General features: G+C 40.5%; 1 protein-coding gene across 3 annotated transcripts; it reads right to left on the bottom strand.

The window, feature by feature from the left end:
- Positions 1–43: 43 nt before the first annotated feature.
- ZRSR2 (zinc finger CCCH-type, RNA binding motif and serine/arginine rich 2) lies at positions 44–26,789 on the bottom strand. 3 transcript variants are annotated; one of them, XM_037900875.2, is made up of 12 exons: positions 26,572–26,789; positions 24,924–25,003; positions 24,337–24,412; positions 22,705–22,813; positions 19,529–19,615; positions 16,415–16,453; positions 14,477–14,592; positions 11,734–11,947; positions 8,144–8,199; positions 7,754–7,863; positions 6,344–6,827; positions 44–437 (listed from the first exon to the last, which is right to left on the bottom strand). In XM_037900875.2, the coding sequence occupies exons 1-12, from the start codon at positions 26,772–26,774 to the stop codon at positions 434–436; spliced, it is 1,578 nt and encodes a 525-aa protein (XP_037756803.1). In that variant the 5' UTR covers positions 26,775–26,789; the 3' UTR covers positions 44–433. The 3 variants fall into 3 exon arrangements, with proteins under 3 accessions (XP_037756803.1, XP_037756810.1, XP_043393805.1); XM_037900882.2 differs by lacking the exon at positions 26,572–26,789 and adding an exon at positions 26,115–26,253; XM_043537870.1 differs by lacking the exons at positions 44–437; positions 26,572–26,789 and adding exons at positions 4,765–5,057; positions 26,115–26,253.

Genomic DNA, 26,789 nt, shown 5'->3' with positions numbered 1-26,789 from the left:
TCTTTGATAGGTAAAAATGCACAATTAAACTTCATTACATCACTGGATTTGCATCAAACTTTATTAAAAAAAAAAAGTAAGGTGTACTGAAGGATTCCATTTATTTACAGCTATTAAAATTTTACAGAAAACAATAAGTTAGCAGGTAATTGAAAGCTTAATCACATTAAACACTTTACTGTAAAGAAACTTCATCTAAATGGATATTCAGTTTAGGCTATATTTCATTTAAGAATTAACGCCAAAAACACATTAACTGAAGGTGTGTTGGATAATACAAACTTAACATTCAATTTCTTGACTATGATAAAGGGCAGTTCAGTACAGCATAGGCAGTCCTCATTTCAGTTGAAGTGTGTGTCTAACTGGGAGAAGCCGCCACCCATTTTTCAAAAAGTGAGCACTAAGATTCTTGTCTGAATTCCACTTGGCCTTACCTGAAGGAAGAAAGAAGTGTGGAAAATCATTAGTACCCTCCCTTTAAAGGGTTCCTGACATGGATAAGATGAAAGCAAGCTTAAATGCAAGAGCAAGTTTCTCTACTTCATCCTTTTCTACACCAGCTGTTGCCACACAGTCTGTGCTGTGCTTGGAATACTGAGCATTGGACTCTTCAAGAATTTTCAAATTGAATGCGTTGCAGAATATTTTTCCAAGTGCTGAAGGATAGACTGCAAAACAGCATTTAGGGGTATAAATCAACCTCAAGCTAACCTCACTTCTCTAATTTATAGGCAGGATTCTGCTAATTCTGCCATGCTGCAAAATTTACCTCTATGGGCCAGCTACCATGGAAATCTAGTTTTCCTGGCAGTTTGGACTCCATCTTTTGATCTCCATTTAGTACCAGGACTGTAAAAGTTTTGTTCTGCTGCTTGATTTTACTTGCCTTAGAAAGCAGGAGGATGTTGTTTTGTATTCATATTTCAGTGAAGTGATAAACCAGCATCTTTACAAGGTTGTCAGATTTCTCTCTCCACTGTATTGTAAACTAGCGCTGCCATTTATCTGTTACTAACTAGAGAACCTGAACATGCACCCTACCTTCTCTTCTTCCCTCAAAGCGACGCTCTCCCCCCAAAATTGTTGCTTTAGCCACTTGTCCCCCCAACCTCCTCTGCCAATGCATTCTCTATTTGCTTTCCCTCACATTCATATCCTGTGAAGCTGGAACAAGGATGAGGCATACAGACTCCATAGCTTATAAGGGATGCTGATGTTTGCAGCATGCTAAAGTGGAGCCCTGTAGCTTGCTAATAACCTACTCCATTAAGGCTCTTTTGAAAGAGGTTCATAGATAAGGTCTTGAGAGACTTATCTAGCCTGACTTGTATAACACAAGCCGTGCCACTTTCCTGCATTAATTCCTGCTTGAACTAGAGCATACATCAGAAAAATCCAGTATTGATTAAAAATGTTAGTGATGATCTACCCCAGCCTTGCTAATTTATGCAGTGGTTAATTACCCTCCTTGTTAAAAATTGCATCTTTAGTTCTAGGGCTGTTGATTAATTGCAGTTACTCACATAATTAACTCAAAAAATGAATCATTAATTGCACTGGTAAACAAAAGAATACCAATTGAAATCTATTAAATATTTTTGGATGTTTTTCTACTTTTTCAAATATATAGATTTCAGTTACAACATAGAATACAAAGTGTACACTGCTCACTTTATTTTTTATTACAAATATTTGCACTGTAAAAATGATATAGTATTTTTCAATTCCTTTTACACAAGTACTATAGTGCAATCTCTTTATCGTGAAAGTGCAATTTACAAATATAGCTTTTGTTTGTTTCTTATATAACTGCATTCAAAAACAAAACAATGCAAAACTTTAGAGCCTACAAGTCCAGTCAGGCCTCCTTCTTGTTCAGCCAAACAAGTTTGTTTACACTTATGGGAGAGAATGCTGCCCGCTTCTTATTTACAATGTCACCAGAAAGTGAGGACAGGCATTCGCATGGGACTTTTGTAGCTGACATTGCAAGGTATTTACATGCCAGATATGCTAAACATTCATATGTCCCTTCATGCTTTGGCCACCATTCCAGAGAACATGCTTCCATGTTGATGATTCTCATTTAAAAAAAATTAATGCATTAATTAAATCTGTGGCTTAACTTCTTGAGGAAGAATTATGTCTCCAGTTCTGTTTTAACTGCATTATGCCATATATTTCATGTTATAGTAGTCTCAGATGATGACTCGGCACATGCTCATTTTAAGAACACTTTCACAGCAGATTTGACAAAACACAAAGGTGGAACCAATGTGACATTTCTAAAGATGGCTTCAGCACTTGACCCAAAGTTTAAGAATCTGAAGTGCCTTCCAAAATCTGAGAGGGATGAGCTGTAGAGCATATTTTCAGAAGTCTTAGAAGAGCAACACTCCGATTTGGAAACTACAGAACCCGAACCACCAAAAAGAAAATCAACCTTCTGTTAGTGGCATCTGACTCAGATGATGAAAATGAACATGCGTCAGTCTGCACTGCTTTGGATTGTTATTCAGCATGGACGCATGTCCTCTGGAATGATGGTTGAAGCATGAAGGGACATATGAATCTTTAGCACATCTGGCATGTAAATATCTTGCAACATTGGCTACAACAATGCTATGCAAACACCTGTTCTCACTTTCAGGTGATGTGAACAAGAAGTTGGCAGCATTATCTCCTGCAAATGTAAACAAACTTGTTTGTCTGAGTGATTGGCTGAACAAGAAATAGTACTGAGAGCTTTCCTTCTGAGAGCTACTGACCTGGGACAAGAAGCAATTTACTTGTCTGACATGCAGTATAGCTGCAGTTTTTATTCTTTGAGGCAGAGTACAATGAATGACAAATATCACTGAGACAGCTGTCACTCACTGTTGAACAACTGTGTAGCCTTTAATACAATAATTGTGGTAATGCACAGGATGGTCATCATCTCTGTTGAGGAAATGACTCTTGCCTTTAAGCATGAAAGGCAAAAGTTAGAGCTGAAAGTTTACCAAAAATGTTTTAAACCTGTCCTGTTACTGCTATGAACTGGAGAACCAAGAATATCAGGGTTGGAAGGGACCTCAGGAGGTCTAGTCCAACCCACTGCTCAAAGCAGGACCGATCCGCAACTAAATCATCCCAGCCAGGGCTTTGTCAAGCCTGACCTTAAAAATATCTAAGGAAGGAGATTCCACCACCTCCCTAGGTAACCCATTCCAGTGTTTCACCACCCTCCTAATGAAAAAGTTTTTCCTAATATCCAACCTTAACCTCCCCCACTGCAACTTGAGATCATTACTCCTTGTTCTGTCATCATCTACCACTGAGAACAGTCTAGATCCATCCTCTTTGGAACGCCCTTTCAGGTAGGTCAAAGCAGTTATCAAATCCCCCCTCGTTCTTCTCTTCCGCAGACTAAACAATCACAGTTCCCTCAGCCTCTCCTCATAAGGCATGTGTTCCAGTCCCCTAATCATTTTTGTTGCCCTCCGCTGGACATTTTCCAATTTTTCCACATCCTTCTTGTAGTGTGGGGCCCAAAACTGGACACAGTACTCCAGATGAGCCCTCTCCAATGTCAAATAGAGGGAAAGGATCACGTCTCTCGATCTGCTGGCAATGCCCCTACATATACATCCCAAAATGCCATTGGCCTTCTTGGCAACAACGGCACACTGTTGACTCATATCCAGCTTCTCGTCCACTGTAACCCCTAGGTCCTTTTCTGCAGAACTGCTGCCGAGCCATTCGGTCCCTCGTCTGTAGCGGTGCATGGGGTTCTTCCGTCCTAAGTGCAGGACTCTGCACTTGTCCTTGTTGAACCTCATCAGATTTCTTTTGGCCCAATCCTCTAATTTGTCTAGGTCCCTCTGGATCCTATCCCTACCCTCCAGCATATCTACCTCTCCTCCCAGTTTAGTGTCATCTGCAAACTTGCTGAGGGTGCAATCCATACCATCCTCCAGATCGTTTATGAAGATACTGAACAAAACCGGCCCGAGGACCGACCCTTGGGGCACTTCACTTGATACCGGCTGCCAACTAGACATGGAGCCATTGATCGCTACCCGTTGAGCCCGACAATCTAGCTAACTTTCTATCCACCTTATAGGCCATTCATCCAGCCCATACTTCTTTAACTTGCTAGCAAGAATACTGTGGGAGACCGTGTCAAAAGCTTTGCTAAAGTCAACGAACAACACATCCACCACTTTCCCCTCTTCCACAGAGTCACTAATCTCGTCATAGAAGGCAATTAGATTAGTCAGGCATGACTTGCCCTTGGTGAATCCATGCTGACTGAGGGCCAGAAGAGATGAAGGGCCTGATTTTCCACTATCCTGCATCTAGCTCAGTAACTTTCAGCTTTTCTCTGACATATAGCCATGAAATTAGTTATGTGCTCTGAAGAAATGCTGCAGCAGTACAGGAACCCTGTTTAATTCCACCAGGATTAAGTCATTTTGGGATGGGATCCTGTCAATAGCCTACACTCACTATAGACTGCTTGAAATGCCCTCATTCGGGGCGGGGAGGGGGGGAAAGGGGAGAGTGTCTGTCTTTGATTGTAAGCTCCATGGAGCAAGGACTGTCTCTGTATTTGTACAGTACCTAGCACACTGGGGACCTACTGTCATATTCCTTTAGGATACCATGTGATAGGACCTGTACCAGTACTATTGCATTTTGTAAAGTCTTCATGAGCTGTAATGGCAGTAGAAATACACATCACGGAAAATCCATCCTCTCAAGTTAGTTCCTTTTTGCGCCCTTCTGCTATTTCTCTTGCAATATTTCAGCTTACATTTAAAAAAACCTTTAGGTGTGATTTCAAATAAAAATAATCACACACTAAACTGTAGTGTTATTACAAAAAGCCATGCACATGACTGTTTGATTCTGAATCCTCACACACTCAGACCTCACTTCGGTGTTCTGGGAAACGGTAGTACTGAAGCATGAGGTATGAAAGCAGTTGGAAAATGAATGCTAACACCGCAAAGCTGTAGCAGCAGACCTGTGGCAGTCTAGTTTTTGGTGCTGAATGCATGCCCATACAGCTTAAATGTGGAGGGAAAAAACAACAGCAGCTGCTGAATGCACTACTGATATTAACCACTGATGCACGGTAAAAGCTTTAGAAGAAGCTGCACCCTCAAGTCACGGCTGGAATAAATATTTCCTTTTCTATTTAATAGTGTGGCTATAAGTATCTGCATTGTGGGGGATATTTTCAAGAACAAGATAGGCTCCCAGTTCCTCTTGAAAAAAATCAGTGGGAGTTGAGGAGAGATTTGCAAAGGGCAATTAAGCACCTAAGTATTGTATCTAATTTATACCCCAAGATTGTATGGGTTTCAAACATCCATTTGGAATGCTAACAAAGATTTTAAACACTAATAGCACCCCATCTATCAAGATTAACCTTGATTTCTAGAAGTTATTTTATTACCGCTTTGTTCAAAACAATTCATCCAAATTCATTAGTGGCAGCATGCTCCACATAGGAAAGTGTATAAGGAATTGGAATGAGGAAGTCCTGACAGCCCTATAAGTATTAATTACTCTCCTATACATACTTTATTCATTTCTTCAGCTACTCTGCTCCTCAGTTAGCAGCTCCTGTGTTTTGGTTTATAATATCCCTGCAGTAATCTTTAGCCCTTACTTCACTTAAAAAAAACCAACCCACTTTAGATTACCGTGCCTTAACATTACTGCCTTGATTTATGCCCCAGCTAACTTGCTGAACCAAGCACATAATCTCTACAGCTAGCTCAGGGAGCACAGTATTGAATATCAAGTGGGCTACCACTGAACCAACCACCTGTGCACTCCCTCTTGGTATTTTTGTTCTCCAGGCTTGCACTTCTCCTTCCCTCAGCACGACCACCTCCGTGCTGTTCCTACATGCAGGATTTGCTCGGTGTCATTAGCAGCCGAGGCAAAGTGTCATTCACAATCTTAATTTCACCCTCATATTCCTGCTGGGCAAGCACTGTGTGGAAACAGCAGCACAGGGAGCTTTCTTCCACGGTGGGGAGAATTTGATCCCTGATCTCCAGCTGATCGTAGGATACATTTAGGTGTCTAGTCCAACAGGAAGGATTTACACAAAATATTGGATTCCCAGGATCCTGTGGTAAATTTAAATCAATAAATCTGTACCATCTTTCTTAAACTCTTAAGTCCTGCTTGGGTCCTTTACTATGAAGATACTCATTTTAATACAAGATATACCCTAATGTAGTACAACATTATTCTTGGTACATAGCCACCTACTGCACACATGGTATCTTTGGTAACAAACAATTGCTCAAGTGGCAACTCCTCAAAGAATTCTCACTTTTTTGGAGGGGGTTCATTACTTCTTCCTCTGCTATTTGACCTCTTTTTGCCCCGACTCCTGGACCGAGAGGAGCTTCTACTTCGGCTTCTGCTACGACCACGTGTACAACTACGACTTCTGCTGCGACTACGACCTCTCCTCTTCTTCCCTCTACTATGTGACCGCCTTCGTTCCCAACTTCTTGACCTACTAGTTCGCCGTCTTTTCTTGCTCTTGTGGCTACTTTTTTTCTTCTCTGATTCTCCATTTCTTTTGTAAGAATGATCTGGGCTAGGGCTGCTCCGTCTTCTTGACTTGCTGTAATAGTCCTCATGATGGCCTGTTCTGTTTCTCCTTTCAGAGTTTTTAGCTGACAGATTGGTCCGTTCAGGAGAAATATGTATGTCTCTGTTGGCCTCCCAAAACTCATTGTGTGGATTTCTGAATACGTGAAGAAAGTTGCAGTGTTTCCCTCTTGGGCATTTCTGCCTTTCAAATAAACCTGCAACAGATATTTTTATTTTTTTAAAAAGAAGGTTACTGGTAATGTTATACAAAGGCAACAATTCTATTTTTTTAATAAAATGTCAGCCATTTTAATTAAATATGTATTTTAAAAGATTTGTTGCGCTTAATCTTTTGGCTTTTTCCACTATAGATATTCGTACCACGCCTATCAGCCTCATCGACAAAGAAAAAACACACTTCAATTCTTTTCAAAGATTATACTTACTCATGAGACACATCCATCCTGATATTAGTTTTAGCTTTCAAATATTCTAGTATGTCTTATACTAAAGTGAGCTAGTAATTTTATAACTTAACTTTCCTAGTTATGTAAATTGGGCAGGATGGGTGTTAGTTAAATCTCAGGGATTTTTGGTAAAGGCATGAGTTAATCGGCATGGACTGGCCCCTTATAGCCTAAGTGCTATCCTGGAGGTGCAAATTTTCTGTTCAAGATAAATACATTTCAGATTGTAGCAAGACTGAGGTAAGAGTCAGCTAAATATAGTTAACACTGATCATAATGAAGAAGCTATGTTTTAACGTTTCAGAACCAGTTAGGTTGCTGGTTTTGAATGAGATATAAAAATGTACATCCTGCCCATTTTACAATCATCTGTTATCCCAAAACACTCTTCCTAAAGGTTGAGGGTGTTACTGCATCCTAACTACAGTCAGTTTCCTAAATCCCCCCGGCAGTGTCAGTTGGACACCATACACTCTTCCTGCCCAAAGCTTGTGTAGTCAAGTTAGTACATGTTTTCAGTTTGTTGCCTTGCACCCCAAAAGGTTCCTGTAATTTTATGTGGATCTCTCTGATTTGAAAGCCGGTAAGACATCACTTCTTAATCTTTCAGTTCTCTAATAAGTCTTTTAGTAATGAGAGACTTTCCCTTTTATAAAGGTTGATCCCTGACATACCACATATAGCAGTTTTCCACCTTGTCACTGGGCAAAATTCACACTGAAGTTGTCGTCCTGCATACCATCGTCCATTGAATAGAGTAAGGGCTTCCTGACAGTCTCGCTCCCTTTAATTTAAAGATAAGGCAGCCTGTAGCATTACTGGGATATCATACAATCCTTTAAATTCTGTTCTCTATCAAATTTGGACTCTTACTGCAGTGTGGGGATGGATCACATAGATAAAATGAGGTTTAAGTGACATTCAAATTTAAGTAAAATAGGAATATGGAATTAAACCTTTTAGAACCCAACAGGAAAAAGTAAAATTGTATTATTTGGGTACTGCTTATGATCTAGCTTATATAACTGTCAAGCGTCATAAAAAGTTAACTGCAAGGCACTTACGATTGGTACTGAACATATACATTTCCCCGCAGGTGAGGCTCAAAGTTGCAGCTGACCTAAGAGGAGATGAAATGTTAGATTAAGGCTTCTGAAATACTAAGAGATCCACATAGTTCATTCATGATGGAACTATACGCATCCCAGTTTAGCTCATACGTAGGGTGACAAGAATGTAAAAGTATTTTATTTATCAATTCTTCTGGCCTGGTTTTCACATACAGGTTTAATAAAACTGAATACTTAATTCTGATTAAATAGAAGTTTGTTTAAAAAAAAGTATTTGTGGTATATTTGAACAACATTTAAAATGGTTTGCTTTGATGTTAAACATAGGAGTTTTCTTTTCCCCTATAGCTGACAGCTTTTAGTTGAACACACACACACACACACACCCACCCTCATGCTCTGTTAATCAGGTTCTGTTTTATTCTCTAGAATTGCACCCTGGGTAGGCAACACTGATGTGTCACCACATGATTAATCCTCCTGATTACATGGTGTTCTGTCCAGCTGGACTGTAAGAAGGCATCACCAGTACTACAGAGGCAGTCAACACCACCGGGACTCTTAATAGCTAATGACAGTTAGTAGTAATAAAGGCTAAAAGTGCTGTTGGAGCGGCTAATGCTCATCATTAGACACTAATAGCACTTATAGGAGAGGAAAAACTGACAAGACAAGGGGGAGAATGAATAAGGAGATGGAGAAAAACAACAGAGGTGAAAAATCAGATATGAAAAAATAGCCACAACATGTATTTCAACAGACAAGCAATGCTGACGCTGGAAAAGTTTGATATTTTGGGAGGTGGGGTCGCCACTCTTTTAAATATGAGATACTCCAGCTCTGAAGTGGGCACTAAGCACTAATTCCTAAATTCACATATAAGCATCTCAATCTGACTAGGAATAAAGGGGAGCTCAGTTTAAGACAGGAGAAAGAAGGCTACTATGCAAATAGCTCTTAAATATTTAGCCCCTGCTGTTGTTTTCTTTCCTGTACTGGACCAAAAAGTTGGTTTCATTCCATTGAAAGTGATTTAAAAGCTCTTTTGATGGCATGGTTTTGTTGCACAAATAGATTTTTCTAATCTTTGAAATGTTACATAAAGGTACATTATTTCAGATTTAACTTACTGATCAGATGTATGTTACCCAGGTTGAAAATGCTTAGGATAGGAATTTTCAGACAGATATAGGTGAAATACTTGAATAAAGAGAATGTGGTATTAGCTTATTAGTAAGTAATGCTACAGTCAACATTTCTGGCTCAGACACTGTAAAATAACTCAAGCCATTAGATATAGAATGGCCCCACAGCAGCATAATACAGACAAGCTTTTACCAATAGTGTACCACAGATTACACCATTGACATCCAAGAAATAAGCCGAGTGCGCACTAGGGAATTTTATAAAAATACCTACCAGTGCAAGTTAACCAATGGTAGCTTTAGTGTTGACAAGGCTCTGCAACTTCAAGTGTTTATCACCATGTTAGTTAAACCTGATGAAAAGCAGGTTTAATTGCATGGCGGTACAACTGGGATTGGCCTTAGGAGCATTGTCTACACCTGAACTGGTGGGAATTTGTTGTTGTCTTGTCCCACAGTAATCATGTCCAGCATGAAATCTGAGAATGAATTAGGTGACTCCTATAAGGTTCTTTGTAAGGGCTTGATGCAAGGTGTCAAATCCGTACAATATTATATTCAAAGGGATAGGTGGTTGTGAAAGCCTGCTCCTGAAACATCTTGCAGAGTGCATCTATCTAGATCCCATCTGCTGATGTTCATTCCTACAGTGTGTGTCCCTTTACTCTCACAACAGTGGATGTTATTTTCAGAAATCCTTTGGTTTCAGAAGATCTTGTCTTTCAACCATTTATTTCAGCTAATATTTTCTTTGATAAGGCATCAGTATCCTCAACCATTGTCATTCCAATCTGAGTTTCAGATCTTCCAACTTTGGCCACATCATCAGCTAACTCAACTCCTATATATATTACTGTGTAATGAAATCCACTGAAAAGTCATTGTATTGCCTTGCCTTCTGATCCCCCAAGCCTCATTATCAACAATGCAATTCACAGCGTTCAGGTGGGAATTTTGTTTTGTAATACAATTCCCAACAATGGACAAGTGTATTGTACAACAGGAGAAAAATATCTGGGGGGAAAGGAAAGGCAGAGAGTTCAACAAAAGGAAAGAGGGTGGAGGGATAAAAATGGAAAACAATCAGGACTGGTCATGAGAAGATATTTCTCTTTCTTGGAATAGATCAGAATTAAGGCTGTAAGAAAAGAAAATCGTGGTTTTTTTGGTTCAAAGGTTGTAGCCACAGTTGATTAAAGTTGCGGTTTTGGTGTGGAGGGCCTGAGCCCCTGTGCTCTAGAGTTGGCCCCAGGCACAGAGAGACCTCTGAAAGCCTGTGGGAGGCTGGAACTGCTGGGGCTCTGCTGTCCCAAGTCCTGTGTCTGTGGGAGGCACAAGTCCCAACCTGGCCCCATTCACTTAGGCCTCCCCAAGCCTATCCTCTGGTGCAGCTGGGCAGCCACAGAAAGTGAAGTCCTCAAGATCACACAGAAGCTGCTTCTTGGCAGACCTAGCCCACATCACTTGGTGGAGGCACAACTGCATCAAGTCAAAGTGCAAGGCCAGCACCAGCAGGGCCGAGTGCAGGCAGCAGCACTCACCACAGAGCTTGGGTAGTGAGCAGGACAAGCCTCCTGGGAAGCCTGGCCTCAACCCACATGGATCCCTGGCCCCATCCTTCTCCTCAGTGGCCTCCGCCCCCACCTGCTCAGGACAAAGGGGCAGCCAGGCCAAATTTGATTGCACGGCACTGCAACTTGGTGCAGGAGGTCCAACGCCACTCAAACTTGCAGCAACTATAAAAAGCTGGTGTTTGGTCACAGCTGCAGTTTCTGCAACAAATTCTACCATTTCTAACTAGTCAGGTACTATTCAAACATTTTACTTTCATACTCGTTCAATCTGTCAAACAAATATTTTTCTGCTCTTCACCAAGTCCTAGTAGCAAGTTACATTTTTAAAAAGTGAATTAAACAGAAAGTTGACTGTGTTCTAAATAAATCAAGCATATAACCATTTTACTCTATTAAATTACCACAGGCATAGCTTGTCAGGGGAAAGGGGGGAAGGTGAGAGACGCACAGCCATGGCAGCACTGCTACCTTTACTCTGGCTAAAAGGCTTAGTCCTTGGGCTAGTAGGTGGTTGGTAAAATTTTCCAGCCCTGAAAACGATCTGAGAATGTGCTGGCCTGCTCAAAAGCTTAGTAAGATGAGGGCTGAGAAATAAGCAGATTGTTTCAGAAGGTAATTTTATAGATATGTTGTGAGTTTGTCCCAGAATACGTTTTGGGAGGGATTTCACCTAAATCTTGAAGAAATATAATCCTCTGTGATGACACAGAGATGAGTTTACAGGTGCCATCAGAAATACGCAGTTTGAATTGAGAAATTGTACATAAACTTAGCTATGACCTATTCCACAACTGAGATTTACACTAGTCAAGACTGGCAAAGGAACAATGAGATGTGATGGTTATCGCTGGGCTCATATGCATACCTTGAATTGAATAACCTTTCCCACATTCTTGAACTCAGGCAGTACATCTTCATAGAAGTCTAGGAACTGCTGGTAGGTTTCCTCCTCACTGTACTCAAGACTTGCATCCGTATCATAGTCATCTCTTCTACACTGCTCCATCCCAAACGTAACAAACATACCTCTGATCAGAAGCGTCTGACTAGATGTTGGGTAGTTATGTTTGCGGGAACACCTATATAATTTATGATAAAGAAGAAAACCTCACTTTCAGCAAAGGCTACACCTGCTAAAGCTGCAAACATTTGCTATTTCTGGACCCACTAACAGCTCTGAATTGCAAGAAAATATTCTAAAAAGGAGCTTCATTCGTGTAATTATGGGAATCAGCATATTTCAAGGAGTAAAGCACGTAATTCAAGACAAGTTTCCTGATAGTTTTAAAGCATCTTGCGATATACAAATGCCAATAGTGTTCACAAACACACAAAGAATCATCATCAGTTGGAAATTTCAAAAATGATGAAAGGCATTTATTCAAATGCTGCTATTTTGGAATGTCTGTTCAATTTTTGAAGGGTCTTGCAAGATATTTTAAAGTCTTACTTCTGTAAGAGCCCCTCCATTCTTCTCTGCAAAATTAAATAACTCTTATTGAAGTTAATGAAACTACTCTCATCCTTTTGGGAAGGGGAAGAGGAAGGAAAATTAGGCGCCAGCTTGTGAACATCTACAGCTATGGAAATACTACATTTTACAAGTGACAGCTCTGTACAGAAGTTTTATTTTAACCTACATCACATCATATTGGTGGCTATAAGTGGCCTTCAGATGCTGCAATACGGTGTTCACCATAACAGCCTGAAGCTCAGTGAGACACCCTCAAATAGTAATCTCTCTGTCTTGCTTCTGAATGAGAAGGGTTTCACTTGCTTTAGGATCTCTGCTTCAAACACTCCCCTGTTCACCCAGGTAACTGAGTCAAAAAGCTCTGTCCAAAATGTGCTAGTTCTTTCTTGGAAGCACACTTCAGAGGATACATCTTAAATACAATGCAGTCAAACTACCACATTTATTAAAACTCTATACAAAGAAACCTTGTATGATAGGAAACTAAAATTGGAAAATATAGAAACCCTGTTACAATAAAGCTAGGAGGTTTGTTCATGATATACGAACGTAAACCCCCGTTTAGCCAACCCTCCATTTTCCCGCTCTCCGCATTAGCCAAACAACCAGGACCCAAGGGCCAGAAGCGCTGCTAGCTAGTGCTGCAGCATTGCACTCTCCCATTCTCCAGATTATCCCACTTTCTGATTATCCAATCTGGCCCCGGTCCCAATTAGATCAGATAAACGGGATTCTGCTATACCGGATCAGACCAGTGGGCAATCTAGCTCGGTATCATGTCTGACAGCGGCAAAGAGCAAATGCTACAGAGAAAGGTACAAGCCCTGTAACAGAAAACTATGGAATAGGCTGTCCATAGGAAGAAAGTTTTTTCCTATCTCCAAGCAATTAGTGATTGACACATACTTAGATCCTATCTACTGTAAATATGTTTTCATTTTTGACACGAGTCTAACTTTGAGTCCTACTAAGCTCAACCTCAACATGTAGACTTCCACTGCTTATTTATGAATTATACAAAAAGGCTTCATTTCAGGTTTAAATTTGTTGCCTTTCAATTTGATGGTACGACCCCTTCTGGTATTGCAAAATGGTAAGAGCACCCTACTGACCTTCTGTACCATTCCTTTTATATATTTCATAACAGAAGAGTGCCCAAGAAAGGAAACACGTGTGATTCAAGTCATGGGAACACATTAGGGCTTATTAAGTTTTCAGAGGCAGTAAGTAAGAGATTAGAAGGTCAGGTAGTTCTGTTCACCTTGTCTTATGAGAACAGGGGGATTCCCAATGAAATTAAAAGGAAACATTTAAAACCACTGACATTTTTATTTTTACACAATACATAATTAACCCATGGAACTCTCTGCCACAATATACCATTGAGACAAAAAACTTAGAAGGATTAAAATGGGTTAAATATTAATTTGAGTAGTAAAAATGTCATCTGCAGTTGAAATAGCTAGGATGAGGTTTAAAAGTGGTACCAACTCTCATCTTTAAGGATTGAAGCCAGCCATTAACTGCCAAAGAAGCTTCCCCAGAATTAATTTGTAGAATAGTCCACAATGGGTATTTTGCATGTCTCTCTCTAAAGCATCTGGTACAGAGCACTTTTGGAGAAAGGATACTAAATTAGATGGACCATGTGCAATGACCATGTGTACTGTACAAATAATGAGATACTGGAAAGTCACATGACACTTCCAGTAGTGCAGATGTACACTACCTTGTTTTTGTAGCTGTTTTAGGTGCAGTGTATGCAAATTTAAGTAGACATCTGACTGTGCATATTCTTTTGGAGCTGCACCAATAACAGGAAACTGCATATACTCTGATGACATAATGATCTACCTCTGCAAATGCTTCTGCTGAATCAGTCAGTCAGATCAAAACTGGGACCAGATTATTAGCAGTTTGATGTTCTAATAAAAAAAGATAACCCAATTCTGACTGTGCACTGCTTTTACTCTCAATTCACAGCTGTATAACTGAGAACAGAATCTTATCTAGTAAGTCTACAGGAAACCCACACAGCAATAGTGAGGAGATAATCTGATCACAAACCTGTAAGAAATCCCAAAGGAGCAAACCCCTTTCAACCATGTTATATTTCCAACATTTGACCAGTTACCTGTCTCCAAATCTGCAGGATCCTGTTTTGATATAAAATGGGCAATTAGCTCTATCTTTCTCCGTTCCTATGTTCTCTGGGGGTTCTGGGTTATGCCAGGTAGTGCCATTTTCCAGCTGTTTAAAAACACCATTAACAACATATCATTACTTTAACGAGCAGAACACAGTAAAATAAATAAATAAATGTGACAGCAAGGAATCAAATTCAATACTTATGTAACTCAATGTTATCTCCTTTGACACCCAGGTGAGTTTGAACCAAGGATTTTAAATACTGCCCTGTATGGTCATCCAAGTGCTTCTAATCTATCTAAAGATGGACAGCTCTTCCTTGGTAACTACACAGATTCGAGGAAACTCTACAAAAAAGGAACTTAAGATCACAAATGGAAATTTTCCATTTGCCAGAGTGCAGGATACATTAAGTTTTTACAAACAACGACAGTACTCAGTCCTTACACTGGACTTGCACCGTCAAAGAGAATTACAAATATTCTTTCTTGCATTAGGATAGCCCACCATTCTAGCATAGGGGGATCCTCAGGGAAGAGATTCACCTCAGAGCAAAGCAACCCCAGGACTGAGAGTGTGTAACAGTGGCTAAAGACATCTTTGCACCCCCTTTCCTGAATTGGGCTGAGTGCTTTCTGGCAGGAACTGAGGGTTGGGTCCATTAATTTATCCTTACAACAGCTCAGTGAAGTAGGTAAACAAGTATCAATTTTTATGCAGATAGGAATAATGAAGTACTAAAGTTAAAGTAACTTGGCTCAAGGCCACAGAAAAAAATCGGTCAGAGCTATATGACTGGGATTAAAACTCAGGAATTCCCCATTTCTAGTTCTGTACTCAAGCCACTGACCTGGGACTCCTAAAATGCAACATGAGATTACCAAATTGGAAATATTTGTTGACTTGAAGCAAAGTTGGAAGCACCCTTCAAAAGGTGAATTTTACTCATTTTAATAAGCAAAGCAGTTTGGAAAAGTGTTGAAGTAGTGCCTCTCAAACCAAATAAAGCGAAAGCTATGATTATTTACAGTTGGCACTTCTACTGGGGCTAGCGCCATTTCGGAGGGGGCCGGGGCAGAATGTCATTTGGGGCTTCAGCAGTGGTAGAACTCACAAACTGAAACCTTGTATCTTTCAATTTCAAACTCCAATATACTACATTTTCCCTTTGTTTCTCTCCCAGAAGTGCCAGAAGTATATTAGAGCCCTAGACAATAAAAACAGTCAAAGTATTCCATCCAGATTTTGTCAATTAGAAGTTTAGTTTCCTTGCTCAGTCTAAATATAATTGAGAATCCAACACTATTCCAATGTGGCTAATAGCAATCAACTCTGAAATGGGTAACTATAATTTACTTCTTAGATACGTGCAAGAGTCTATTCAGTGCAAGAATCTTTATAAACCTTTACTGACTGTGTGAGATAAAATGAGTTGTTTTCTTTTAAAGAAATGGAAAGACTGAATGCAGGCACTGAGATCTAATTTAAGAACATTCTGCAGATTTTCTTACTACTTTTGACCAATTTGAGATCTACACTCTTCCAGGTAGCCAAGTGGTTCCCTCTTTATTTCAGAATCAGTACTTTCTCCTGCTGCAGACCGCTTTTATTCAAAGAAAACATACCATCATAACAAGTCTTCAGTGGCCCAAAAGGCAGAATCCCAAAGTCATTCTGGACCTGGCTCTCCTGAACAGCAACAAGCACTCTCAGCTGCACTGCTACCAAATAGCCACAAATGTGCTTAATTAGATGTTCCAGCTAGTAAATACATTGTTTATGGCTCATGGAAACCATTCCATATTAAATTATACAAGGCCATTAGCTTCTCTTCAGAAGAGATTAATATCATGCCAGAAGACAAAAATCAGATGGTAGTGAATAGTGATCTTTCAGTTCTTTATTGAAAAGAGACTGAACATACCTGACTTTCAGCTTGATCCAGCATCTTCTGCACAGCTTCCTATAAATGGTGCAAACACAGGACTAGTGAAAACCCTGAAGGGAGGTAACGCATCTGGTTTCTTTAGTTAAGAACCTAATTTGCAATATTTAATGACCATACTCTCTAAAGGAGTGTGGTGGTTTGTTTTAAAAACACTGAAAATTTATATTTTGCTTTGCAGTAAGTCAGACCCCCTATAATGCTGTTAAAGGATACATCTGAGAAGACTTCGATGTAGATGATCGTTTTCTAATATCTAAATGCTAGAGCACTTCATAAAGTTACTTTTGAAGCTAGTAGTTTTCTTTCTCTATTTTTGCTGCCACTGAACTGTATGTTACTTTGCACACCTAAACATACCTGTGGCACTAACACTCTGCTTGATAAGTGGGCATAAATATAAAATGGAATTCAGGACAAGCCAAGAGAAGTGACCACTTAAGTTTAAAATGCATTTTTAATGTTAATAAGTTAGCTTTGGATTTTCCTAGTTTTAGGTCTCTTTGCATACACACAGCCCACTCAGTAACATCTATAGCAAAAGTTTTGGATTTTATTTTAACTCTGGTATTCTCAATTTTTTTTTTTAATGGACTGAACTATGTATTAATAACAAATGGCTCATGGACCCACCTCCCCTCCCAGTCACAATCATGGGGACCACTTCCCTTCCAAGTGTTGATCATATATAGTCTCTGGGCAATTACAGCAATCGTTTACATTGAAGAGCAATTTTAGGAGAGTATGTAATGTATTTATATTGATTTTAATGTAATTTAGCAGCTGAAACAAGGTGCAGAGTCAGCACCATTTGACCATGTAGTTGTCTGTGGCCCACCATCAGGTGACCACGAAGAATTCAGCAACCAGTTTTAGCTAACAATTCAGAAATTTCTCCTGGCCAGTTTAAGCATGACATTTATTCTGTCAACTCAGTAGTGCTCTTCTATACTGTATACTGGATTCCAGGAATTAACAACTAACACCTTATTTCCACCACTCTCTTCCCCTTTAGTTATCATTTCAATCTTTCTATTGTTTCTCTTCTCTCCATTTCAGTCTGTCCCACCATGTTTGAGGTTCTCCTCATACCTTCATCTTGGTTTGGACATCTAGAATCATACACAGAAGACATGCATCATAGCAACTTTCTGTTAGGTGGAGGGAGAGGGGGAGTTGTGGATAGAACTGCTTTTGCAGCCAGACAGCACAGTATTCCCAGCTCCTGTTTACCCAGGGAATGAGGGACAAAGTTCTGCCCCAGCTGGGTAAGTGCTGACTGCTGAACCGAGTCCAACCACCCTTTCCTTCCTTTACAGTCTCCACTCTTTCATTCCATTTGGATCAGTCTTCTATCCTCTTAGTCTACTGTCCACTTCTACCACTCACCCACTTTTACTTTTTAGTTTTATCTTTATCCAGACGATCATATCTATATCTTGGTGGCTGCCACCACTCATATCGCTTCCTCAGTAGTTCCAGAGAGTGACTGACAATTTCTGTCTGTGTTACTCTTTTGCTTCTACGGGAGAAGTACAGTAACTCCTCACTTAAAGTCATCCCGGTTAACATTGTTTTGTTATTAGGTTGCTGATCTATTAGGGAACATACTCATTTAAAGTCATGCAATGTTCCGTTATAAGGTTGCAGGAGCAGGGGCTTGCCCTATTCTGCCTGCCCAGTGCTTCTGCTGGGAGCAGGGTCAGGGTGCAGGGGCTTGCCCAGCTCCGCCCAGCATTCCAGCTAAGGAGCGGGCAAGCCCCTGACCCCGCTCCCTGGCAGGAGCGCCAGGTGGGCAGAAAAGGGCAAACCCCCATGCCTCAACCCCACTCCCTGGTAGGAGTGCTGGGCAGGTGGAGCGGGGCAAGCCCCTGTGTCCTAACCCTGCTGGGCCCCTGCCTCAACCAAGCTTCACAATCATCATTGGTGAGTACAGTATTAAATTGTTTAAAATTATTTAAAACTTACACTGTATATGTATATAATGTCTTCTGTCTGGTGAAAAAAATTTCCCTGGAACCTTCCCCCCACCCCATCTACATTAATTATTATGGGGAAATTGGATTCGCTTAAAGTAGCATTTTTCAGGAACATAACTACAACATTAAGCGAGGAGTTACTGTATGTACAGTAGCCTCAGTACTATCCTCCATTATTAAAAGCAGGAGGGAAAACTACTTGTTCTCTCTCCTCTCCTGCTGCAGTTACTTGAAGATGGCAGTGGGCTGAATCACATCTTTGTTTCTGGTGAAGCAGCTCTGAATGAAACTGAGTAGGATCAGATCGGTTTTCATCTCTTGCTGCTCTGGAGAAGTTGAAATGAGATGGATGAACTCCAGAAAGTTGTGATCATCCCTCCCCGATGACAGCAATGGGTCAACTTGACTTTGGACCTTTGTAGGAGGAAATCCAGGGGGACAGCTACAATCTCTCTAAATTCTAAGCAGATACTCTACCAAATAACTTTTTTTGGTTAAATTCATTATAAAGCTGTTAACACTTTTCAATATTGTATTCTTCCCCACCCAACAAGTTATGAAAAAGATACATCCTGATGAATGAGTCAGGTAAAGAGGACCTGTAACATCTTTTGAGTAAGAACACTGTTAAGGAACAGCAGCAATATAATTCCAGATCAAAGTAAGGAACTTTTAAAAAATGATTACATTAAGACTGCTCAGATGTCTGATAGGGAAAATATACAATACTTTGTTAAGAGTTATCTTTAACGTGTCACATGTTAAGTGCACATGTGAGAATGAGTGCCAGCAATATACCTTCATATTTCCCCAATGCAAATAATTACAAGGGAAGAGTAATACAAGAAGCCATATGTTGCTACACAAACTGAAGGACTGAGGCTACTTTTGTATAATTTTTATCCCCAATATAAGGCTTCATTATAGTATAATAATATACTGAGGGTCTATTTCCAGGTCTCAGAAAAACACCTGTCAATTATTTCCACTCCCCGTTTTTTAACTCCAATAAATAGACAAGCTGTCTTTTGACATTTATATATAATTGTAGACTGTTACATTTGGTACTGTAAGAGGATATGCAGTGTGTTTATCCTCCCAGTGCAGGCATCACCTCTCTCTCTCTCTTCTCCTGTTGCTTCTGCTCCTCCTCTTCTCTCTCCTTCCTTTGCTGTTCTTCCCATTCTTCTTTTATCTTTCTCTTTATGAGAAGAAAGAAACTGTTCATTTTCTTGGTAAATGATTAAAAGAATATTCCTTCAAAAATACAATACATACACATATGTACGTGAATGAGAAAACTAGAGGTAAATCCAAAACCATCACCCAGGGTGGACTCATTTATATCAAAGCAACTTAAATTGTCGATTTTAATCATAAAAAGAAAAGGAGTACTTGTGGCACCTTAGAGACTAACCAGTTTATTTGAGCATGAGCTTTCGTGAGCTACAGCTCACTTCATCGGATGCATAGCACCACGATATGCTATGCATCCGATGAAGTGAGCTGTAGCTCACGAAAGCTCATGCTCAAATAAACTGGTTAGTCTCTAAGGTGCCACAAGTACTCCTTTTCTTTTTACGAATACAGACTAACACGGCTGTTACTCTGAAACCTGATTTTAATCATGTTTTAAATCACCAAGCAATAAACGCTGATTTAAATCTTTAATTTTAATCCTGCTTTGCATTTGTACATCTTAATTATTTTCCTAAAGAAGTGCTGATTCTCATTGTTTGGTAACCATTACAACTTGCAAAAAGAAAGGAGTACTTGTGGCACCTTAGAGACTAACAAATTTATTTAAGCATAAGCTTTTGTGAGCATCCGATGAATGCATCCGATGAAGTGAGCTGTAGCTCATGAAAGTTTATGTTCAAATAGATTTGTTAGTCTCTAAGGTGCCAAAAGTACTCCTTTTCTTTTTGCGAATACAGACTAACACAGCTGCTACTCTGAAACCTGTCATTATAACTTGTTGATTTGCAACTAAATATAGCCTTTCCACTAAATTTGGTACTTTTTGCAAACCAGAAGGATACATGATATATATCTATATACATTTAAGCAATTATACGGCTTAACTTACATATTAGATTCTTAATGTTTATATTTTAATATAGTAAAAAATGGTAAGTGATGCATTTCTTATTGACTAGATAATTTTGTACCTGTAATTTGTGTCAGGCTCTATTTGGATGGATATTTGAATTCAATCAAATATGCACAAAGACAGCATTTTAAAATATGTTATTATTGCAATGCGCTGGATACATAAGAAAAAATGTTAATTAAAACACGTTTTGCATTTAAAACTGATTTATTAAATAAAGGAAATAATCTGTAAAGAGTGAATTGAACTGATCACCAAGTCCTTCAAGATTTTAGAACTAGTCGATCTTATTCTCTCACACCGAGACTGGTAGAAGAAAATAAGCTTTCATGCTTTTTCAACTCCCCATTGGTTTCTTAACTTTGAATGAACTACAATAATGTAACTGAACTTGCTGACTAAACTGAGATGATGACAATATTGTCTATGCATCTGCAGAAGAGCTACTGCTATCAAAAGCTGGCTCAGTACTTCAGCAAACTGATTCCAATGCTCAGCCAGTGACTTTCACCAGTTCACTGGTTGACTTTCTTCAAAACTTGGCAGCAATCATGTATTGCTTAAATATTTTTATTTAATTTAAATTATTTTAATAGATTATAGTGTGACGTGTCAGTCCATATTCTTTATGGAAATATGCTTATGATATGAATGTGACATAACTGAGATATACTTTATGCAAGATGGCTCATGTGAGATATTATTGGAAAGGTTATCATTTACTGAACGTGATTATCCAATTTGTATGACTGTATCAGTTCTGTATCTGAAGTTAGGAATATTGACTATGTATCTGTATTTCAACTATGCTACTTTGGGTGATGCCCCAGCTAACACTTCAGGTAAAACAATGAAAAAGCCAGACAGCGCTGATGACTCATCAGCAAGAGACAATGGACAGTAAAAGAGCTTTGTCTTCCTGTGAACATGTGGATCAGCCTGTGAAGAATGGCTACAGGGGCCCTACAGAGGCATATGACCATGTCACCTGGTACTGGAACCCATCTTGAATTCTGTATTTTTCCAGGAGAAGATGGGGAGGGTGGTCAAACTAGGAAACAAAGGACTCCCACCTTATGCAAAATCCTATTTAAGGGTGGGGAGTAAGGTAATCCAGGTCATCAATTTTCCCCTGCTATCCCACCCAAGATGACTACTGGAAACAACTAAGACTGAACTGGGGGAAAGAACTGGACCCAGGCTGGAATGGCGTCTGGCCTGTGAAGAAGATTATTAGAACCATATTTAGGGTGAGAATTTACACGTAACCAGTTTCTTTAGCGTATTAAGCTTAGTTTGTGTGCTCTGTTTTTATTTTCTTAGTAATCTGCCTTGTTCTGTCTGCTACCTCCTTAACTACTTAAAATACACCTGTTATAGTTAAAACATTTATTTCTGGTTTAGAATATAACCCAGTTTATGTGATTTCTAACTCGAAAGAAGTTGTGCAGATCCTCCTCCACATTGAGGAAAGAGGCGAGAAGTTGTGCAGACCCTCCTCCACATTGAGGAAAGAGACCAATTTCATATAATTTTGGGTTTGTACTCCAAGGGGAAGGGAAGGTGAACATCTGGGTATTGTGGCAAGCTCCTTAAGCTGAGCCTTCGCAGAGCCAATCTCTGTCTCTCTGTGTAGCTGGGTGTGGCCCTGTGGGTGTGCTTGGCTGGAAAAGGCTGGGGAGCCTAACACAGCAAGACCAGGTAAAGGGGGCCCAGGCTGGCAGAAGAGCCTGACTCAGTGGCGTCCCAGCACACCAGGAGACATCCCACGGAGTCCAACCCATCACAAATAGGCCTTAACATATTTCATATTGTCATTTCAAATTTAAGTTTTAAGTCAGCACAATTTTTAACAATAAACTTGTATTTATATTTTAAATATGATTTTTTATTAAAAAATAGTAATAACTGATTTTTATCCATCCTGCCATCAACCATGTTATACATTGTAACCTTTCCAGAACTGAGTTTTTAGATTTATGGCAAGGGTGGCCAGAGCATTGCATAGATATCCTTTGGTGAGGAATGGTTTATATGTTTTTTAAGATCAAAACTGAAAAAAATAAACATACTGGACTTCCAAGCATTGTGTAGCTGCTACACAACAGAAAGACATTAATATTTTTCCCAGATGATGGGCAGTATCAGTTAAACACTGTTCTCAATTTATACTTCACCTCCTCTTCTTCCTGAAGTCTTCTCGTGGCCTCTTCCTTTTCCTTCTTGAGCCTGAAATCTTCTTGAGCCTTTTCTTCTCTCAGCAACCATTCCTCATGTAGTTTTTGCCTACCAATAAAATCAGATGCTACTTAGCAAGAGAAGTTCAGTGTTCATCAGTAATTTGTGGACATACTTTTGTTTATATTTCAGCTGCCATGGTTGCAGACTTATTAAACATAGTTATAATTATTTAACACAGCAAGATATTATAAGTTTTTTTTCTTAACATTACATTTCCCCAAAAAGGTGCTTATTCATGTTCTTTTGAATTCTGTTGCCAGATTATGAGTTTCTTGGGATATGCTTCCAATCAATAGATCAACATTAATTCTGGGCAGGACTAGAACATAATTTAATATGGTTTCAGAGTAGCAGCCACGTTAATCTGTATCCGCAAAAAGAACAGGAATACTTGTGGCACCTGAGAGACTAACACATTTATTAGAGCATAAGCTTTCGTGGGCTACAGCCCACTTCATCTGATGCACAGAATGGAACATATAGTAAGACAACATATATATACACACACACACACATATATATATATATATATATACAGAGAAGGTGGAAGTTGCCATACAAACCATAAGAGGCTAATTAATTACGAGGAGCTATTATCAGCAGGAGAAAAAAACTTTTGTAGTGATAATCAAGGTGGCCCATTTAGACAGTTGACAAGAAGGTGTGAGGATACTCAACATGGGGAAATGGATTCAATATTTGTAATGACCCAGCCACTCCCAGTCTCTATTCAAACCCAAGTTAATGGTATCTAGTTTGCATATTAATTCAAGCTCAGCAGTTTCTCGTATGATCAGACATATGTTTGCGGGCCATAATAGTCAGCTATATGTTTGTTGCTTATCCTAGGAGCTAAAACTAGGCAAAATAAACTGATTTAAATTTTCCAATTTAGTGATTTTGGTTAAATTGTTGCATATATTATGGATACAAGGAAATCCAGTTTCTCTGAAATTGCTGCGCACAGAAAACTCTGTTCGATCCACAGTTACCGTATATACTCGTTCATAAGCTGAATATTTTTGGTAAAAACGCGACGCATCAAAGAGCGGGGTTGGCTTCTAAACGGGTCTATACCAAAATGTGATGATTTTAAACGCTATAAAATCATTGAATTGATTATCTATTGTCGTTTTGTTTACCTGGAGCATCTGCAGGCATGGAGCCCCTGAGTTCCCTGTGGCCACGATTCACCGTTCCCAGTCAAATTGGGACGCTGTGAACGCTCCAGGTAAACAAAGCTTCCCGACCCGCCAGTGGCTTACCCCGAGCCGGGAGCCAAAGTTTGCCAACCCCTGAAATATAGGGTTGGCTTATGAAAGGGTCATACAGTTTTTACTATTTTTACCTATCCATCTTGGGGAGTTGGCTTATAAAAGAATGGGCTAATGAACGAGTATATATGGTAATTTTTCAGAGAAATCTGACTGTACGCTACATAATATGGACAAAAATAGATTTTGATTTACAAAATATATAATTGTCAGAGATTTCAACATGAAATTAAATAAAAGACTAAACAACAATTTTTCAACTGCAGATATTATTTTAAACTCTAGATTATTTACCTTTCAGCCTCAAGTTGTTTTTCCTCTTCTTCCAGTTCCTCCTCTTCAGGCAATGGTTCACTTTTTTCTGTGATTTCTGAGGAAAAAGTAACATGTCCCTGTACATACATCTAAATATAATTTTTCTCCTGGTCCTCATCACTATGTATAACAGAAATGCTATAATATAAACCTTCAAATTAGAGCTACCCTAGTTTTTTTTAAAAATTAGTTTCTCCTTAAACTAAACATCAAAAATACCATTTCTTCAAAGATATTCATGTGTTAGTGTACATGCTTTCCTTTACTCTTGTAGACTTAAATTTAAGATTCATTTAAAAAACCTGTAAGAACCTTCAAAAATATTTACTACATATTGTTTTACGTCATCTGACACTGTATGTGGGTAATAATGCACTACATGCTCAGATCTCCTAAAGAAAAATTCTATTTTATAAATCTCATTCTTCTGGAGCATCATTAAAATTGTATGTCTTCTGGTCCTTCAGATAACGTTGCTCACATTTTAATGTCTCCTTTTCTTTGTGACAAGAAAAAATAACTTGTATATCCTTACAAAGTAGCAACAAAAAAGACTTATCTATTACCTGAATCTCTTAATCTGGCAAGCGCTTGTCTCTTTTTCTTTCGTTTTTCTTTCTTCAGAATAGCTTTGTATTTTTTATGGCTAAAGATGGTAAAGTACATCACTTGTATTATGAAAGGTTATCAGAACATTTTTGTTGTATAGTTAAACATTTCAAGTTTGTCATCAACACAAAAGTCATAAAATCAAATATGCTAAATAACACCAAATATTCACAGAAGCAGTATTTCTATAAAAGTTTCAGACATTACTTTAAAAAAAAGCAGCAAAACTTTACTTTAGAACTCCGTCTGGCCAGTAGTAATAATTAAGGCTACTAATTAAAGCTCGCTGCTGCTTTTGACATTATAATGTTGATCACACATGCCTTATCACGTTCTTCTTTGACTTATAACATGTAGGGACATGAGGCTAGCAGTGACAGTTGTTTACTCCACTTTCTCCCAATTATTCTCACATCTCCCCAATTATTCCTCGGGCATCTCTTTTGGTGGGTCCTCTTCCTCCTCTCTTTTGTTGTCTGTAGGGCCCTTACAACTCTGTCCTTGCCTTCTACCCCTTCTAAATATTGTCTGGGTGTATAAATACTTCAGATAATTCTGAGATCTACCTTTCCAATTCTAATTTCTAGCCAACAGCACATCTCAGTCTGCATCTGACAGTTCTGCATCAATGTGGCTCTCCCTCAAGGTAAATTTACTGCAGCCAAAACTGAACTCATGATAATTTCCTTCTGAAAACTTCTCCCCTTCTCCAGTTTCCCGGCACTGTTACCACCATCTCTAGCCTTCCTCTCATTCCGGCCAGTAATTGGGCCTGGTGGAGAGAGAGCGAGAAGAATCCTCGTGGACTTCTCTCTTTCTTGCCCCAAATATTCAGGCACGAGCCAAACATATTGCTTCTTCATCCTCCACAACACATCTACAGGGGAGAGAGGGGGGCGCTGACTAACCGCACGATACAGACGGGACAGGCGCAGCGCGGGGCAGGGATCCTGCTTATGTCGCTGCCGACCCTGGCGCGGGGCGGGGGGAGGGGCGCTCCTAGGCTCCCCGTTGTTGCTAACGGCGGCACAGGGCGGGCGGGGGGAATTTCACAGCGGCCCGGGCGGGCCCGGCACCGGGGAGCGGCCCCCGGTGGTGCCAGCGTCAGGCAGGGCGAGGGGTCGTCACAGCAGCGCCCCCAGACTCACCCCAGCTTTTCCGGGGCCGCGGCGGGGATCAGCATGGGGGCCGCCATGTTGTGCAGGGAAGCGGGACGTCACATGATACGAAACCGGAAGAGGATAAAGCGGCGCCTTCCTTCCGTTTCCCTGGGTCGGGCGGAAGCAGGGACTGGTGAGTAAAACGGCGCATGCACGACACGGGGACGACGGCTACACCTGCGCATGCGGAGGGGTGAGTGTCGGCTGCGGTGCGCATGTGCGGCGGGCGGGGCGAAGGGACGCGGGGGCGGGATTGGTGCTGTGATTTGATCCCAGACGGGGTGGGTTGTGCTCGTGCGCGCGTCTCTTTCCTCGGGGACCCGTGAGCCCCTCCGCGCGCTCGGCGTGTCACAAAGGGCCGGAAATACCCCTGGGGAGGGGGTGGCCGCGCGGGCACAGGCCGGTCCGGAGAGAGGCGAGGCCCTGGCACGTCACGGCCACTCACCCCGCCCCGCGTTTGCTTGTCCAGCCGTTGGGTCCCTGCGCGCGCCGGCTGCTGCTGCCCCCTCCCGGCCCCCGCCCGCGTGCGCGGGCCGCGCTGGAGCGAGGCAGGAGCCGGGTCCCGGCGCTGCTGCCCCGAGGGGCGGGCAGAGGCTGGTGCCGAGCGGGGGAAAACAGGCCGCGCCCAGTGCGGTGCTCGGGGGCCATCGTCACGCGCACGGA

This window comes from Chelonia mydas, chromosome 1 (genome assembly GCF_015237465.2).
Source record: "Chelonia mydas isolate rCheMyd1 chromosome 1, rCheMyd1.pri.v2, whole genome shotgun sequence".
Lineage (NCBI taxonomy): Eukaryota > Metazoa > Chordata > Testudines > Cheloniidae > Chelonia > Chelonia mydas.
This window is presented reverse-complemented; position numbering and strand designations above follow the sequence as displayed.